This window comes from Synchiropus splendidus, chromosome 8 (genome assembly GCF_027744825.2).
Source record: "Synchiropus splendidus isolate RoL2022-P1 chromosome 8, RoL_Sspl_1.0, whole genome shotgun sequence".
In the NCBI taxonomy this organism is placed as follows: domain Eukaryota; kingdom Metazoa; phylum Chordata; class Actinopteri; order Syngnathiformes; family Callionymidae; genus Synchiropus; species Synchiropus splendidus.
This window is the reverse complement of record NC_071341.1, coordinates 11,935,827-11,952,218: the sequence shown is the minus strand read 5'-3', so window position 1 is coordinate 11,952,218 and position 16,392 is coordinate 11,935,827. Positions and strand designations below refer to the sequence as shown.

At 43.1% G+C, this 16,392-nt stretch overlaps 1 protein-coding gene across 3 annotated transcripts in view; it reads left to right on the top strand.

Annotated features, from left to right (window-relative positions):
- hip1 (huntingtin interacting protein 1) overlaps positions 1-11,024 on the top strand; it is a 37,252-nt gene extending 26,228 nt beyond the window's left edge. For 2 of the 3 annotated variants that reach the window (XM_053874013.1, XM_053874014.1), the window contains 10 exons: positions 5,264-5,400; positions 5,480-5,590; positions 5,656-5,714; positions 5,801-5,894; positions 6,875-6,975; positions 7,056-7,161; positions 7,235-7,358; positions 7,428-7,489; positions 8,019-8,136; positions 8,209-11,023. In XM_053874013.1, the coding sequence (XP_053729988.1) occupies positions 5,264-5,400; positions 5,480-5,590; positions 5,656-5,714; positions 5,801-5,894; positions 6,875-6,975; positions 7,056-7,161; positions 7,235-7,358; positions 7,428-7,489; positions 8,019-8,136; positions 8,209-8,213 (917 nt within the window). In that variant the 3' untranslated portion in view covers positions 8,214-11,023. Of the gene's footprint in view, positions 1-5,263; positions 5,401-5,479; positions 5,591-5,655; positions 5,715-5,800; positions 5,895-6,874; positions 6,976-7,055; positions 7,162-7,234; positions 7,359-7,427; positions 7,490-8,018; positions 8,137-8,208 lie in introns of all 3 variants that reach the window. The other variant, XM_053874015.1, reaches the window with a different exon arrangement.
- The last annotated feature ends 5,368 nt before the right edge of the window (positions 11,025-16,392 follow it).

Here is a 16,392-nt window from a genome sequence, read left to right as displayed (position 1 = left end):
GATTAGATTTCCATCTTAACAATATTAATCTTCGAGCAAGAAGAGTGGTAAAAGCTATGGCATCTTTTTGTACGGAGGAGAGGCTGAGTGAAGGTTGTGTGACCCCAAAGATGGCTGTCAGTGGGTTTGGTGGAACTATGATACCTGTCAAATTAGATAGAAAAGAGAAAATCTCTCGCCAATATTTGGATAAATGTGGGCATTCCCAAAACATGTGGATGTAATTTGCTGGTGTTTGATGACAACGATCACAAGAAGGAGACACATTCTTAAATATTCTTGCCAGTCGCTCTTTTGTGAAATGAACTCGATGAAGAATTTTGCATTGAAGAAAACAATGTCTCGCACAAATAGAGGACTTGTGCACTCTCCGTAATATTTCACTCCAAGTGTCTTCAGACACTTCCATTCCTAAGCTAGCTTCCCAAGTTGTTTTATAAATGCCCAATGAGCTGGATCTAAGTGCCTGTATATTAGAATAGATAGACGATATAGCACCTTTAAAGGATGAAAGAGCACTCAAAAATATGTCAATTTCAGAGTCAATGGGTAAAGCCGGAAAGCAAGCATATGTTTTGGAGACAAAACTTCGTACTTGTAAGTATCGGAAAAAATCCCTCTGAGGCACAGAGAATATATTGACTAATTGTTGAAAGGTGGCAAACGTCCCATCTATGAACAGGTCTTTGATACATTTCACTCCCAGTTCGGCCCATTTTGAAAAGGCTTTATCCATTAATGAAGGAGGAAATAAATGATTGTTATTGAGTGGGCATTTAGTGGACACTGATTGAAAGCCAAAGTAGCGACGAAACTGCACCCATATTTTCATTGATGACCTGACAATGACATTACTCGTATACCTGGAAATAGATGAAGAAATATGGGAGTGCAACAAGGATTGTAGTGAGACTGGGTGTACGGAGTGTGCTTCTATAGTAAGCCACATCGGTGGATCTTCAAGAGAGTTGTACTGAATCCAAAGATTTAAATTTCTTAGGTTAACCGCCCAGTAGTAGAATTGCATATTTGGAAGCGCCATGCCTCCCAACTCTCGAGCTCTTTGAAGAGACTGCAGCTTTAATCTCGGTGGCTTTTTGGCCCAAATGAATTCTAAAATAATGCTGTCTAGTTTTCGAAAAAAGGAACGGGGAATAAATATTGGTATGCATTGGAACAAATACATAAAACGAGGCAAGATGTTCATTTTTATTGTATTGATTTTGGCCGCAACCGATAATTGCAAAAGAGACCATCGATCAAAATCATGTCTAGTTTGAGCCAGTAGTGCACTGAAATTTCTTTTAAATAATTTATTATATGCATCTGTGATATGAATACCTAGATAACAAAAGCCTGTCTTGGCAATTTTAAATGGTAAATTTGGCGAGGAATCATCTTCTGATAATCCATTGACAAAAAATAACTCACTTTTCCCAAAATTCACCTTATATCCTGAGATTTTTCCAAAGGAATCAAGAATTGTAAGAGCCACTGGAATAGACTGAGCTATATTAGACGTAAATAACAGCAGGTCATCGGCATACAGAGAGATCTTAGCTTCTACTCCATTTCTGGTAATTCCTGTAAATTCTGGGTGACAACGGATTGCAATGGACAAAGGCTCTATGGCAATGGCAAATAGAAGAGGACTGAGTGGACATCCCTGTCTTGTGGATCGTTGAAGTGGAAAAGAGGCTGAGTGCAAGCCATTAGTCCTTACAGTAGCTTGTGGTGAGGAATACAGTAATTTAACCCAATTTATAAAGTTAGAGCCAAAGTTAAATTTCTTCAAAATGAAGAATAAATAATTCCATTCCACCCTGTCAAATGCTTTTTCCGCATCTAATGAGACAAGAGCTTCCATAGAAATGTTTGAATGGCCATTATACAATACATTAAACACCCGCCTCAAATTAAAGAAAGAATGCCTTCCACGAATAAAACCAGTTTGGTCCATTGATATGATTGAAGGTAATACGTCTTCCAGCCGTCGTGCGAGCAGTTTTGAAAGTATTTTATAATCTGCATTAAGTAGACTTATTGGGCGGTATGATCCACAGAATAACGGATTTTTCCCTTTTTTTAATAGTAAAGATATAGTAGCCTGGGACATGGTATGTGGAAGAGAACCTTGATCAAATGATTCAGTAAAAACCTCAAACAGCAGCAAAGCTAGTTTGTCCCAAAATATTTTATAAAATTCAGCTGGAAAACCATCCGGTCCTGGGCTCTTGCCAGATTGTAGGGATTTTACTGCCATTTCAAGTTCTATCATTGTAATTGGTGATTCCAATTTTTGAAATAAGTTTGAATCTAGAGTAGGAATAATAAGTTGATCACAAAAAGCATCTAATTCAGTTATTGTAGGGTTGACCTCAGATGTGTATAGAGATTTGTAAAATTCTTTGAAACTATTATTAATTTCTGTGGTATCCGAAGTTGCACCTGATTTTGTTTGAATTTGAGGAATTAATTGTGAAGATGTTATTTGACGGAGTCTATGGGCCAATAGTTTACTCTGTTTGTCACCATGTTCATGAAACGTTGATCGAGACTGTAGCAATTGCTTTATAACGCACTGTGTCATCAGTGAGTCATACTCGGCTTGTAAGATAATTCGCTTTTTATACAAGTCAGGTGATTTTGATATTGAAAATTCTTGATCTAGCTGCATTATTTGTTGTGTTAGTTGATTCAAACTCTGTTTCCATTTCTTTTTTTTGTGTGTCTCAAAGGATATAATTTCACCACGTATATAAGCTTTCATAGTCTCCCAAAGTAAGGAAGGAGAAATACCAGGGGTCCTGTTAAGTTGTAGAAAGAGATCAATGCGATTTGATATCAATTCAACAAATTCTTTTTCTAGAAGCAGATGAGGATTTAAACGCCAAGGGGTGCGTACTCTCAGCATTTTTTTAACATATATATTCATGGATAAACATGCATGATCTGATAGAACTATTGGTTCATATTTGCATTCTGATATTAAATTTAAGAGACGCTTATGGACTAAGAAAAAATCTATTCGGGTATATGTATGATGGACAGGTGAAAAAAAAGAAAACTGTCTTTTTAAAGGATTCAAAGTACGCCAAGGATCTATCATTCCAAATTCTTCCATGAAACTTCGAATTATTTTGGCTGATTTAGAGATTGAAGTTGGAGTACTGGATGATCTATCCAGACTAGGATCGATCCAACAGTTAAAATCACCTCCTAAAATCAAATTGAATGAGTTAAGATCAGGCAATAGTGAAAAAAAATGTCTGAAAAAATTATCGTCATCCCAGTTGGGTGCATAAACATTCGCCAAGATGAGTTTAATGTCATATATTTTCCCAATAACGATTAAATATCTACCAGAGGGATCTGTGATAGTTTTGGAATGAATGAAATGAATAGACTTGTGCAGCATTATTGCTACACCTCGAGCGCGACTTGAAAAGGATGAAAGAAAAACCTGTCCCACCCAGCCTCTCCTCAACTTGACCTTATCCAAGTCCCTCAGGTGGGTTTCTTGTAAATAGACAATATTTGCATTTACATGCTGTAAATAATGTAAAACTTTGCTACGTTTGATTGGGTTGTTTAAGCCCCTGCAATTCAAACTTGTAAACTTAATATCACAACCTGAGGTCATTGAATAATCATTAAACACCACATTTGTAATAATGATATTACTATTTTGCCCCAACGTTCAAAAACGAGCCAAGTAAAATGTACCCTTCCTAACCCCAACACAAGAAAACAAAACTCACACAACAAAATCCCTGCATCCCCCCCTCCCCTGGCAGAAGCATCCAAGATACGTGCCCACTTAACCCACCGAACAAAACCTAAACACACTTTCATAAGTGGATCAAAACCTACTTATGCTTAACCCTGGGGATTAAATAAATGTCCACAATACCTCATAGAACCTTAACTGTACAGTGTATGCAAATATAATATATTGAAACTGTGCAAAATGATAACAAAAGAAAACAAACAACGTCAAGTGTTATAGCAATTTGTAGAAAAATAGCAATTCGAAACAGTTGCTAACGTGTAGTTGGAGAGCTCGGAGCTGGGGATTTGGTTCCAAGTTTGCTCTTGACGAAGTCCATTGCAAAGTTTGGGTTGTCGAACTTCTTCACCCGACCGTCAGGTAGTGTGATATGTAGAATCGCCGGGTACCGGAGACCAAACCGTATATCTGGATGACTGCGAAGTTCACGCTTCACAGGACTGAAAGCCGCACGCTGCTTGGCCACCGCCGACGTAAAGTCCGGGAAAATATGGATCCTCTTCTCTCTGTACATCAAAGGTGAAGCTTTACTTGCACTTTGTAGAATCAGATTCCTGTCTTGGAATCGGTTCATCCGAACAATAAGCGGGCGAGGAGGTTCGTCATGTTTCGGCTTGGCACGCGACGTGCGGTGAGCCCGGTCTAAAAGCGGCTCCGTCTCCAGCCCAAGCAACTCCTGTAGTAGACTGGCGATGAAATCAGTCGGGCGAGGTCCTTCTGTCCCTTCAGGCAATCCAATGAGTCTGATATTGTTCCACCTGGAGCGCGCCTCCAAGTCCTCACATGTCTTTTTCAGTGATTCGACGTTGTCTGTCAATGAAGTCACCTTAGCCTGTAGCTCCGCCAGCTTGTTATCATGCTCATTAGCACACCTCTCCAGTTCGTCGACAGTGCTCTTCTGTGTCATGAGCTTCTCCTCAAAAGATTTCACAGCTGACTTGACTTCTCTTTTAACAGTCTCCGCAATGATGGTTTCAAATTTCGAAATAATTTCGGACCGCATATCTTCCATCATCGTTTTTATGCTTCGTAGCATAGCCGCATTAGCATCCAACTTTTCCGGTGACTCCGGTTCAGGCGATTGACGAGTTTTTTGGCGAGCTGACCGAGACGTTGACATGATGAGTGTTGAAAAACAAAATCCCAACACTGAGGCACAGCGAAAATTCGAGTTCCAAGGTATTATTAAACGTATATTTTGTTCATCCCCGAGGAACCGCCATGAAACACGTCCTACATAGTCGAGCTCACGAGCGCCCCCCGCAACAGAATTTTTTTGTCAGTCAAAACAGTGCTGACAAGTGACTGCTTCCCAACACTTTCTGCCTGTATTTAAGCTGCTGAGCCGTCATTTATAATGCCTCAATATGGTGGACAGATCAGTTTGCTGTTATATTAGCTACAAAAATAGTCTGCTGGATTTATTTAATGCTTTCCACTGGGCCTGTTGTTTCATCACTTGTGCTTTTGCAGCTCTTTCAGAAAGCGTGAAGTCCTGCGGGTCCGAAGCTCTGGTTCTGTTGGGACAGATGAAGAACCGAGACACTCTGGTGTCGGCCGACAGCTGCAAACTGAAGGAAGCTCTTCAGTCCATCCTGGGAACAGCGGAGGTTTGTCACTGCTCTGTCATGGATCTGTGCATGGCCGTCACAGCAGCAGGCTGAAATCCCCCTCCTTTCTTGGAATCAGAAACTGCGTCCCCAGGGTCTGGAGCTCCAGCAAGGGGAGTTGGGAGATTTAGTGGAGCAGGAAATGGCAGCCACATCGGCGGCAGTCGAGTCTGCTGCAGCAAGGATTGAGGTTTGCCTTTTAAAGTGCAGTCCATTCATGTTATAAATGATATAATAATATCCCCCTTTTTGCAGGAAATGTTGAACAAATCTCGAGCGAGTGACACTGGAATCAAGATGGAGGTCAATGAGAGGTAGGAGCCAAAAAAGTCAAAGAAATTCGAGATGATGAACTTAAAAATACTTGAAGTTTCCAAATGGCCTTCTGCGCCCCCTGCAGGATCCTGGCCTCCTGCACAGAACTGATGCAGGCAATCAAAGAGCTTGTTCTTTCTTCCAAACATCTGCAGAGGGATATTGTCGAGAGCGGCAGGGTGAGTCGCAGTCCATTTGGATGTGGTCAGCTTCTTAAAAATGTAGTAGCAACCGCTCTTCTTCTGCTACTGTGTGTCAGAATTATTGTCAGAGTTTATTGTTTTCCACAAGGATATCTTCACATTTTTTTTTTTTTTTAGGATTTTAGTAGGATTTTAGTGGTGCGTCATGTGTGACTCGATAATCAATAGACTAGTGTATACTTAAAAAATATATATATATCATATTGTCGGTTTTATTTTCTTCTATCGTCCTGCCAAAAAATCTTTTTAATCTCATAATTTTGGTACATCTATTCTGGATGACGGCCAGTTGTGTTAATCCCTCTCAGGTTTGGATCAGTGTAATAAAGAAATTGAGAACTAGGTAGGAAGATGTTGAGGTTGGAACTGCCAGGCAGAAGGTGGAGAGGAAGGTCAAAGAGGAGATTGATGGAGGTGGTGAAGGAGGACATGAGGTTTGTAGGTTTGAGAGAAGAGGAAGCAGAGGACAGGATGAGATGGAGGAGGATGATCCGCCGTGGCCACCCCTGAAGGGAGAAGCCCAAAGAGAAAGAAGAAATAACTATATAAGAGGGCAGATCCCTAAACATGTTTTGGAAGAAGCCAACATCCCTGTTGTGTTGGGTTTCAGATGATGAAGCTTAATGTTAGTTGAAGCTTGAGAGTCTTCTGCAAAAGTGGTGTTGAGATAGCAAACCTACTCTAAAACAATAAACAACAGCTTGGTGATAACACATTTTGGCCAGTATTAGACATGGCATTTCTAATCTTTGACGTCTCTTCAGTCAGGTTAATCCGTATTTTACCCTTGTTTTGACGTGTATTTATAGCTGTTATCTTAACTAAGCAATGCAATCCTTAGTACTCCGAACATTCTTTACTGATAGTGGCGCCTGTTGGATAAGAAGCGACGCCGAAAAGCGCAATGTTGGAAACAAGTCATGCGGTCGATTGCGGTAACCTTTTTTGTCCACTAGGGGGCGGCCTCTATGAAGGAATTCTATGCTAAGAACTCCCGCTGGACAGAAGGCCTCATTTCTGCCTCCAAAGCTGTGGGCTGGGGAGCGACTGTGATGGTGTAAGTACAAAGTGACCGACCCCAGAGAGCTTTGCCGGAGAAGAAGAGGAAAAAAAAAAGATTGTGTCTGTTTACGACAGAGATGCTGCTGATCTGGTGGTGCAGGGGAAAGGGAAGTTCGAGGAGTTGATGGTCTGTTCCCATGAAATCGCCGCCAGCACCGCCCAGCTGGTCGCTGCTTCTAAGGTGGGATTCCATCCAGCTGTTTGTTAAATGTGAGGTTGAGGTTTCATCATTGTTTGGCATCTGATGTCAACAGGTCAAAGCAGACAAGGACAGCACCAACCTGCACCGTCTGCAGCAAGCGTCGCGCTGCGTCACCCAGGCAACCGCGGCCGTCGTGGCTTCCACCAAGTCCGGGAAGTCCCAGATTGAAGAGACGGGTGAGGAATTTTTAAAAGTTGCAGAGCTTTTACTGACTTTTACTGATCTGAATAAATATCTCCTCTCAGACACGATGGACTTCTCCAGTATGACACTCACGCAGATTAAGCGACAGGAGATGGACGCACAGGTGAGATTTGGGGTGTTTTCCTATCCTCTTGACTTTGCCTGTTCTTTTTGGGTTATGTTCTTGTGTTTGGTGTGTATTCTTCCCTTAGTTTCTGTTTATGTGCGTCTGTTGTTTTTTCCTGTTTTGCGTGCCGTGTGTCTTTGTAGTTGTTGCTGACTACTTGTGTTTTCTTTGGGATTTTGTGGGGTTTATTTGTATACTTCGGTTCTGTGTGTGAGTGTTTGTCTTGAGTGATGAATGCTGCAGTTCTTCTTTGAACTTGAAAAGTCAACCCACAAATAAGGAAATAAAAGGAAGAAAAACAAATTGTTAAAGAACAATCTTGTCATTCTTTTACCATTTTTTTCCCTGTTTATTCAGGTTTCTTATCTTTTTTTCTTGTCCATTCTTGTGTTGCTAAAGCAAAATTGTTACGATTTCAAATCAAATCTAAGGCTGAAAACTTCCTAAGTCGAAGGTTTTCTAACACATCACTGTAGCTCTCATCTTGTACCTAACCTGTCTCATCACCTAACCTGTGTGCTCTCAGGTGCTCGTTCTGGAGCTGGAGACGCGTCTGCAGAAGGAGCGCGAGCGTCTCGGGGAGCTGAGGAAGAAGCATTACGAGCTGGCGGGAGTAGCGGAAGGCTGGGGGGAGGAGGACGAGGGTGAGCGCCGCTGCTCAGCAAAACTCCACCTTGGTGTTTGACTGTAACCGTTTCCTTCACTCTCCCCCACAGGCTGATTCCTGCCATGGCTCCTAAAAACACACTATGTTCATGATCAAACATTTCAGCTTCTTTCCTTCTTTTATATTCTCCCCGGCCAAATCAAACGGTGCTTCTTTTCTACCCCTGCATTTGTATCTGGAGCGTGATCAGGTTTCAGGTAGTGACGCGGGACATGATTGGAAATACACAATATTCCCACCAGAACTGTGTCGGCTCTTTTGATGGCTTATTATTTATTGTTTTTTTTTTGTCCTGGATCGCTCTCTGGTTACAACTATGAGCACAACTTCTACTGCAGGCTTCCCGCCAGAGGAGGCGGGCGTCTGCCTGCTTCCTCCAGTCCTGTCCTGGTGCAGCACCGAAGAGGCTTCTTTTGTCGTCAGTTCATAAAGCTGCAGGAGCCGAGTCTTTCTTCTCCTCTCTTACTGTGAGTTATCACCTCGTAAGTCCGTACCGCCTCCACCGGCCGGTTCACTGGACTTTCCGCCTTGCACCTCCTTGTCTTTGTAAATGACCGTGACTGTTCATTTTTTTGTTGCCTGCTCGTAAACTTTTGAGTACATGCGCTGAACTGAACACTTTGATCACAGACAGCTTCAGGGTCACACTAGGGAAAACACAACTGTCCTTCCTCCGGATCACTGCGATGCATTCTTATACCCTACGGCAACTAGTTTCCCAATAAAATGGTTTCATCTAAAGCTGACTTGGTGCACAAAACAGACTGTTCCTCCACCACAGGCCGCGTACAGCCGAGCTCACCACTGTTGCGTTTGTATATTTGGACGGATCTTACTGTAACACAACTAGCGTTCTGCTTAACATAAGTGTCTTTTCTTTGACCAACTTAAACGTCTGCGTGCTGGCAGATGACCACTTGGTGCAGCACAAAATGTTGACCAGAAGATTACGACCACCTGCTCAAGACAGGTTCTCCTTTTGTTTTCAGCTGGCTGGCAGCTGTGCGGTGTGTCGTCACCCCACATCGCTCGGACTGTTTTACCACATCACTTATAATGGTAGCCCAGAGGTCTGCAACCTTCGCAGCTTATTGCCGCCAATTCTCTCTCAGACGTCAGAACTCTTTTAACTTTTTAATGCAGAAAATCGAGACACAGGAATAAAGTACCGTGTGTGGATTTTAACTCATTAAATGCCAATTTGACTACTGGATGTTGCTGTTATTTATGGGCAGAGGGTGCTACTTTCACTTTTATCCTGTTTTCGGTAAAAACAATTTTGATGCTTGTGGAATTTTTATGTAGAACCCTGTTGTTGGCCTGAGGCTTGAGCTTAAGTGAGCAATGGAAATCGAACGTTCTTAGTTAAACATTGTGAGGATTTTGACTCTTCGATGTTGAAACTTTTATGTAATAAAATGAGTTTTCAGGATTTGTTTGTCCATCTGGATATGCCTAATACAACATCAAAAAAAGATCTCCAAAACAATTAGGACTGACTTTCCATTTTAAACAGCAACTACACATGGGGACTGCTGGTGTGCGAGGCTGGGAGTATAACGTGATAAGTGGCACTTTCAATGACAAACTGTCACTTTTTGTGACTGGTCATAATGTTCTTGTGGAAAACAACAAATTGAATGTTAAAATTGAAAATTCACTTTCAAAGCAGGTCAAATCGGTTACACTGGCATTTAATGGGTTAAATCTGAGGTCAGAGTAAGAATTTCATTGAAAGCAACATAGAAGTGAAAGGGTCTCATGTCTGTCATGTCAACAAAACTGTCAGTTCAAGGGTTAAAAGCCTCCAAACTTAATGTCCTCATGTTGCTGTTTTGTAAAGTGACAACAACTCACACCCTGGTTTCTATTAAACTTCTCTTTATGCTTGCTATTCTACATTGCCTTGACACATTGTGGCCCATGGGCATTTGGATTTTAATAACACTGAGCTATGAGGACAATACAGTCAACAGGGATCAGGTTGTAGAACCCTGAACGAAATCTTCATGTGGTCTGGTGCCATGAGGACCAAGTGGTCCAGCGCTCTCTGTCAGGCCCAACAAGCCGGACAGACTCTAGCTAACTCTCTGCCTCGACTCGCCTGTGGCCGCGCTAGAATCCACCCTCAAGGACTCATGAAACCATTTTGATGGTGTTATACAACAGACGTCCTGAGCAGATTTGTGCTATTGCTGCTCTGTTGTGTGTCTTGACACTCTTCTTTGGTGTGTGATGAGGAGGTCTGTGTTGTGACACTGGGTATTTAACAGATCGGGGTTATTGTTAAACAATGTTTCGTTCATTTTCACATCCTTGTTTTGTTTTTCAACCAATTTAAAGAGCCCTTTTTGGAGCGTTTCATTCAAGTGTCTTAGAAGTGGATGCACGTGGCGTAAGGACTTTTTGCCCAAATACTCTTCTTTATTAACCCTTGTTTTGTTTCTGTTGGTGTGTGTGTGTGTGTGTTATTGTGCTTCTATCTTTGTGAGAACCTGTCAACAGAGTGAGGACCCTCATTCTGAGGGTTAAAACTACAAAATACCTAGGTTATTATGACAGGGGTTCGGTTAAGAGTAAAGGTTAAGTTTAGCCATTTGTTTTAGGTGGTGGTGGAGGTTTAGGAGAAGAGGCTGGGGAAAGCATTACATCAATGTATGTCAATGACGGTCCTCACTAAGATAGGAAGACAAATGTGTGTGTGTGTGTGTGCCCGCTCAGCCAGCCTTCCAAACTGCCTCACACTGTAGTCGAAGAGAAACAAATACTCACATAGCTACATCGTCTCTGTATGATACTAAAACTATGTCAGTGGGTTTGTTTTTATTTTCTAAAATAAACAACTGATATCTCGCTGTGGTGTTTGTTGCTGCCTTTGCATGTTGACGATGAGATTGTTGATGCCAGCAGCACCATGAACTGAACTCCTCATGCGCCCGATCGATGAATCGGGAGGTGGAGGGGTGAACGGTTTTCCAGTAAAGGTTCCTTCTCTTGAAACCCAAAGTGCTCTGCTGGCACTTAACAGGAAATGTCCAAAACAAAGTGGGCTCTTGTTGTGCTGCTGCTCCTGAGGCCTACACACACACAGCAGACTATGAAACTACTGGGATTATAGAAATCCCTAATCCAAGAGATTGTGATGCTCCAGCATCAACCACGTGACATCAACACCTCTGCTTTATCGCTGAGATTTACAGTAGAAATTATTGCCTTGATGCCATGTTTAGATGGGCAGAGCGTGGAGTCACACAAAGGTCATGACCTTTCGAGCAGTGAACTGGATGTGGTTTCACTTCTTGATGCTTGTGGTGCAAAACTGTCATGTGGTTTCTCTGTTCAAAACACATGACTGCAACACCAGCGCCCGATTCTTATTGGCTAAATCTAGTGTGTCTATCTGTGTATGGTGTACTTGTACTCTCTCACCACTAACACTGCCGCCTAACACTAAGGTCCGGACACAATTCCCTTTAAAGTTTTTCAGTAAATTGGCATGACACTTTCTCTTCCTGCACATTTTTGATACAATTGCGGACATGAATCTTGAGTCTAAAGTCACAATATTTTAAGCTTTAAGCGTAGTTGATACAAAAGATGACACAGATGTTGTCTTCACTGTGCACATCACTAGTGATAAGGCTTCCTGAAACAGTGTCCTCCTTTTCAAAGCCCACTAGATGGCATGTTTGGATTTCAACAACCATTTCAACGAAACCTCACATAATATTTAAATAAGAGCGCCACGTACTGAGCTCTGACACTGTTTCATGAAGCCTCATCGGCCCATCTGTGCCTCCTGCGTGGTAAGAAGCAACTGGGAGGAGACCATTCATATTATTTCTGGGGATCTAGGTAAAGCCATGCAAAGACCTCTGTGTGTTGACTGCTATTTTTGTGTGTTGTGGGTGTTAAAATGGTAAAAACGTGTTGTCAAGGATGCCTGACACACAAACATCAGTTGCGCTTGTCCTGCGGATTTTCAGTGGCAAACATATTCGTCCTTGATGAGTGAAGAGCAGAGTGAATTAAACTGCTGCCTGAGGTGAGCTGCGCTCTCTTTGAACAGCTTATTCACTGCACTCTGTCACAAAACAAATAGGATGCGGCTGAAGTCTCTGCCACACAGACTCCATTAGCTCTTGTCGTCAGGCCTCGTCGTAAAACACACCATAAACTAACGTCTTAAAAATCTAACTCCAATGAATGGGTGACGTATTTTTGAAAACCTCATATATTCTTTGAGTCGTCGCTGGGACGGATGAATAAACTGTCATTGTTTATCATATGGCTCCAGAGTTTGGGATGCGAAGGCGGCTGTAGTGCGGCGTTTGTCTCAGTGTTGCTCTTCTGTCACATGGCTGATGTGGTGGGTGGCGCCTGCGTGAAAGAGGAGCTGTTCTATTTATAGGGTCTGCGGTTCCGAGCTGGTGCGGCTCCGAGCAGGTCTCCTGGCAGCAACAGCAGCGCCTGGGCCTCCGACACCAGCCGCGACCCACCAGTCACTGGCATCCGCCCTCCACATCAGAGGACCAGCACCTCCAGACGCTCATGTCTACCGGTTGCCATGGACACTGATGAAGTGCATGTTATATAAACGCCCCAGTTTCTTCGGTTTTCTCTACGATTAAGTATTGACTCAAATATATTTGTTATGTAGAGTTTTACCACTCTGTTTTTCTGCCTATAACACAGACATGTGAAACATGATCGACATGTTTTGGATTTTGGAGAACTGTCTATGTTAAACCAAGATTACTGGACTGTCACCACCTCTCCAACTCATTCCCTTCCTGGCAAGTCACTGTATCCTCAGCAAACATCATGGTCCCCGATATAATGCCTTTCTGAAACAGGGTGGCAGATAACTCAATAGCCAATAGTTCTATTTTTGGTATCAATAGATTCAGGTAAGCCATGGAATGTACGCACTTAAACAGGTAGAGAAGTCCGTTTATATGTGACTCGGTCACTGTTTTTTGCCATTTTTCCTTGTCTTGACTGTGTGTCATGAACCAACAATCCATTTCACCCAAACAGTATTCCTATCATCTTGGAAATGAAACTGAAAAATAGCTTTCAAAACTCCACTCACATCAGATGAACACTCTACAGCCGCAACTGATCAATTCATTGAGCAACTAATTTAAATAAACTGGCCGTGAGAGGCTTTTTTTCCCCACCGACATAATGGTTTTGCAAATGAGACGATCATTCTATTGTGAGTGGCTGTGATGTCGTTTGAACAAAAGTGTCCATATCACCCCAGAGAGAGAGAGAGAGGACTTTTGTTTGCCTTGTTTACTACTCCACTCCAGCGAAGCCCCATGACTCAGTAATGAGGTCACTGCAGATGGATGGAAGGAAGCTCTTCCCTCTCTGCTGTGACCATTCCCACCAAAGTGAGCAAACAAGCAGACACCGCTCTGCAGCCCCAGGGGTCTGAAAGTGGCCCACAGCATCTTATCAGTTGCCAATTTGAGCAGAGCCCTTCATAACATTAGTGAGCCGAATGAGGTGTTGTTGCATGTTTTCTTTTCTTTTGGGAAAAAGAGGCTGTAAAAGTATCAGAGAAGCTAATCGGTACCCTCAGAGTAACACCAAAGTACTGTGCTGTGTGAGTGTGATGGATGGCTGCACCTCCGTTAGAGGCTTCTTTGTGAGTTTGTTCCTAAACATCTGCAACCAACTGTTTCCACAAGGAAAGAGCAGTGGAAACCCAGGCGACTGAATGGTTTTCCTAAAGGTTTTTAAACCGTGATGGATACATATTTCTAATTGAAGAAAGATGAGCTTCAGAAAAAGAGAAACTCCTGCCTGCTGTCGACATCTTTATTGGCTCTTCACATCTCTGCACACGAAGAGCTCAGTTACGTATCAGACACCCACATTTCTGGTCTGTCACCGTTCACTTGAGCAGATACACTGTGACACCCAAAAAGTTGAGAATACTTGACCAGTTATCAAATTTTTTGGGGTTAAAAAAAGAATTAGCCCGAGCTAGTAAGCTGAACAAGCTGGTCCCACAAACTATTTTGTTTTTTTATCATCAGCAATTTTTATTCTTTTCAGTGGAACAGTCATGACAGTAACTGAAGGAGGACAAAGCAAAACAAAAAACAATGAAAAAATAAATAATGAGAAAAAAAAACTAAAGAAATATACACACATATCTGTATAGAATAAGAACAGTGGTGGAAATGGGCAGTTGTTGAGAACATCCAGTCACTTATGATGTTTCACGTAAAGTGGTCTAATTTAGTACCTGAGTATTAGGGCAGGAATTATTAATAAAGGGATAATATTTTCTCCATTTGTCATTGTATCGTTGTATCGGATGTGGATCACCCAATACAAACAGACAGGGGCAAAATGCAATGTCCGCTTTAATAACCAATGTTATGTTTTGGTAAATAGATGTCCAAAATCCCTGGGTAATGGGACAGGACCACAACATGTGTCAGTGCCGACATCAGATTCACAGCTCCAACAATTGGGGCTGTCTCTCAGACCCACTCTGTGTAGGTCCCACAAATGTTTGTTACTTACTTAAACTTAACAAGGCAAAGGTTTTTTAAGAGCGCAGTTTCTAGTCAAAGCAAAGAGGCCCGGTCCTCCTGCTGTTCTTGGGTAGCAAGTACAATACTGGGGCTTCATGAAAGAGTGTCCTCGTTTGCAGGGCCCACTAGATGGTAGTCTTTCGACTTAAACAACCATTTCAATAAAACCTCACATCCCTTTCAAACAAGAGCGCCACCTACTGAGCTCTGAAAATGAGGACACTGTTTCATGAAGCCTCATCGGCCCACAGGTGGTGATTTCTCTCCAGCTTACCCTGGTCTCCATGGATACTTCCCGAGGAAGGATAGATGTAGCATCTTGTCTTCTCTTAATGCTGCAACTCTCCTCTGAGCCTCATCTGGATGATCGAGCTGCTCACAGTCTGGAGCGTTGGCTCAGCTCCATCTTCAACACGACCAGATGCTGTTCCATCCATGACCTCAGTCCCCACTCTATGGTGATTTGTGAACAAGACTCCATCATGCTTCAAGTCCTCCACCTCAAGCAGCAACATAAGCCAGAAGCCTGTTTGTTCTTACTGAGCTCAAATGGAAATTAAATTGCTGGTTACATAAGCAGCAAAAAAAATAAATACAAAAAATAAAAAGTGTCTTCCCAGCATGTGGCTCTGGCCAGTAAATCTTGCTCGACCCAGATGTGATCTCCAGATGACATGTGTGAACATCAGAGGAATCCGGGTCAGGTACCAACAGCGTGGGCATTTTTGATTTGATCCAAAGTGCAGCACTTCGACGTCACACAACTGGGGCAGAGTGACGCAGACAGACAGCCCCCTGCCCTACTTCTGCACCAGAAGCACTGGCACCAACACTGCCAGGCTCAGTCGGGTCAGTCAGCAGAGATAAGGGGATGGGTGGGCATGACGGACCCAGACCAGGGATGACACCAACTCAGCTGCTTGAAATGAAAAGAGAGAGGGAAGGGGTTGCTAGGAGACCTGGCCCAACGCAAACACAGCACCATCTGCTGCAGTGATATTTGGAGCGTTCGAGCCAAGTCGGACAGAGAGAGAGAGAGAGGGAGAGAGAGGGAGTCGGAGAAGCAAAACAGACCGATTGTTGGAAACAACACGAGATAAAGTGACACAGACTGGAGCAGTGGAGCAGACGCAGCCGAGGGAGTCATTAACGCAGCAGAACGGGGGTGAGAAGGGAATACAGCTAGTCATGAAAACACTGAAGGCCTGACAGGAAGAGTTGCTCATTTATGACTAACAGGTGTGCAGATCTGTTCCACCCCCTCACCACGCTTCTCCACGCACCACGCCGAGGTGGACGCCACGGAACACTAATGCATCGGCACCTGCACCGGTGTAATAATGACCAACTCCGTTAGGCGCCGTCATGTGACCTTGTCACCATGGCGATGAGAGGGACTCCATTACGGTTGGAACACAATTATACTTTGTGCCCACAGTGCTCCAAGACTCAGAGGAGCGATTAGTGCGAACACTCCTGGGTGGCTGTGTAATGATGAGACAGTTTAGGCTCGGGGCTTGAACACAACAACACGGCGCTGGAGCTCCCAGTCTTTATGGTTGTTTTCCATTCACTACAGCAGTGTGTGGGGCTGACTTTCTCTTCGGCAAATGTGCTCAGATCACACATCCGTGGGTGGGTTCGTCTCACATCATTAAGCTCACTTAATGAAG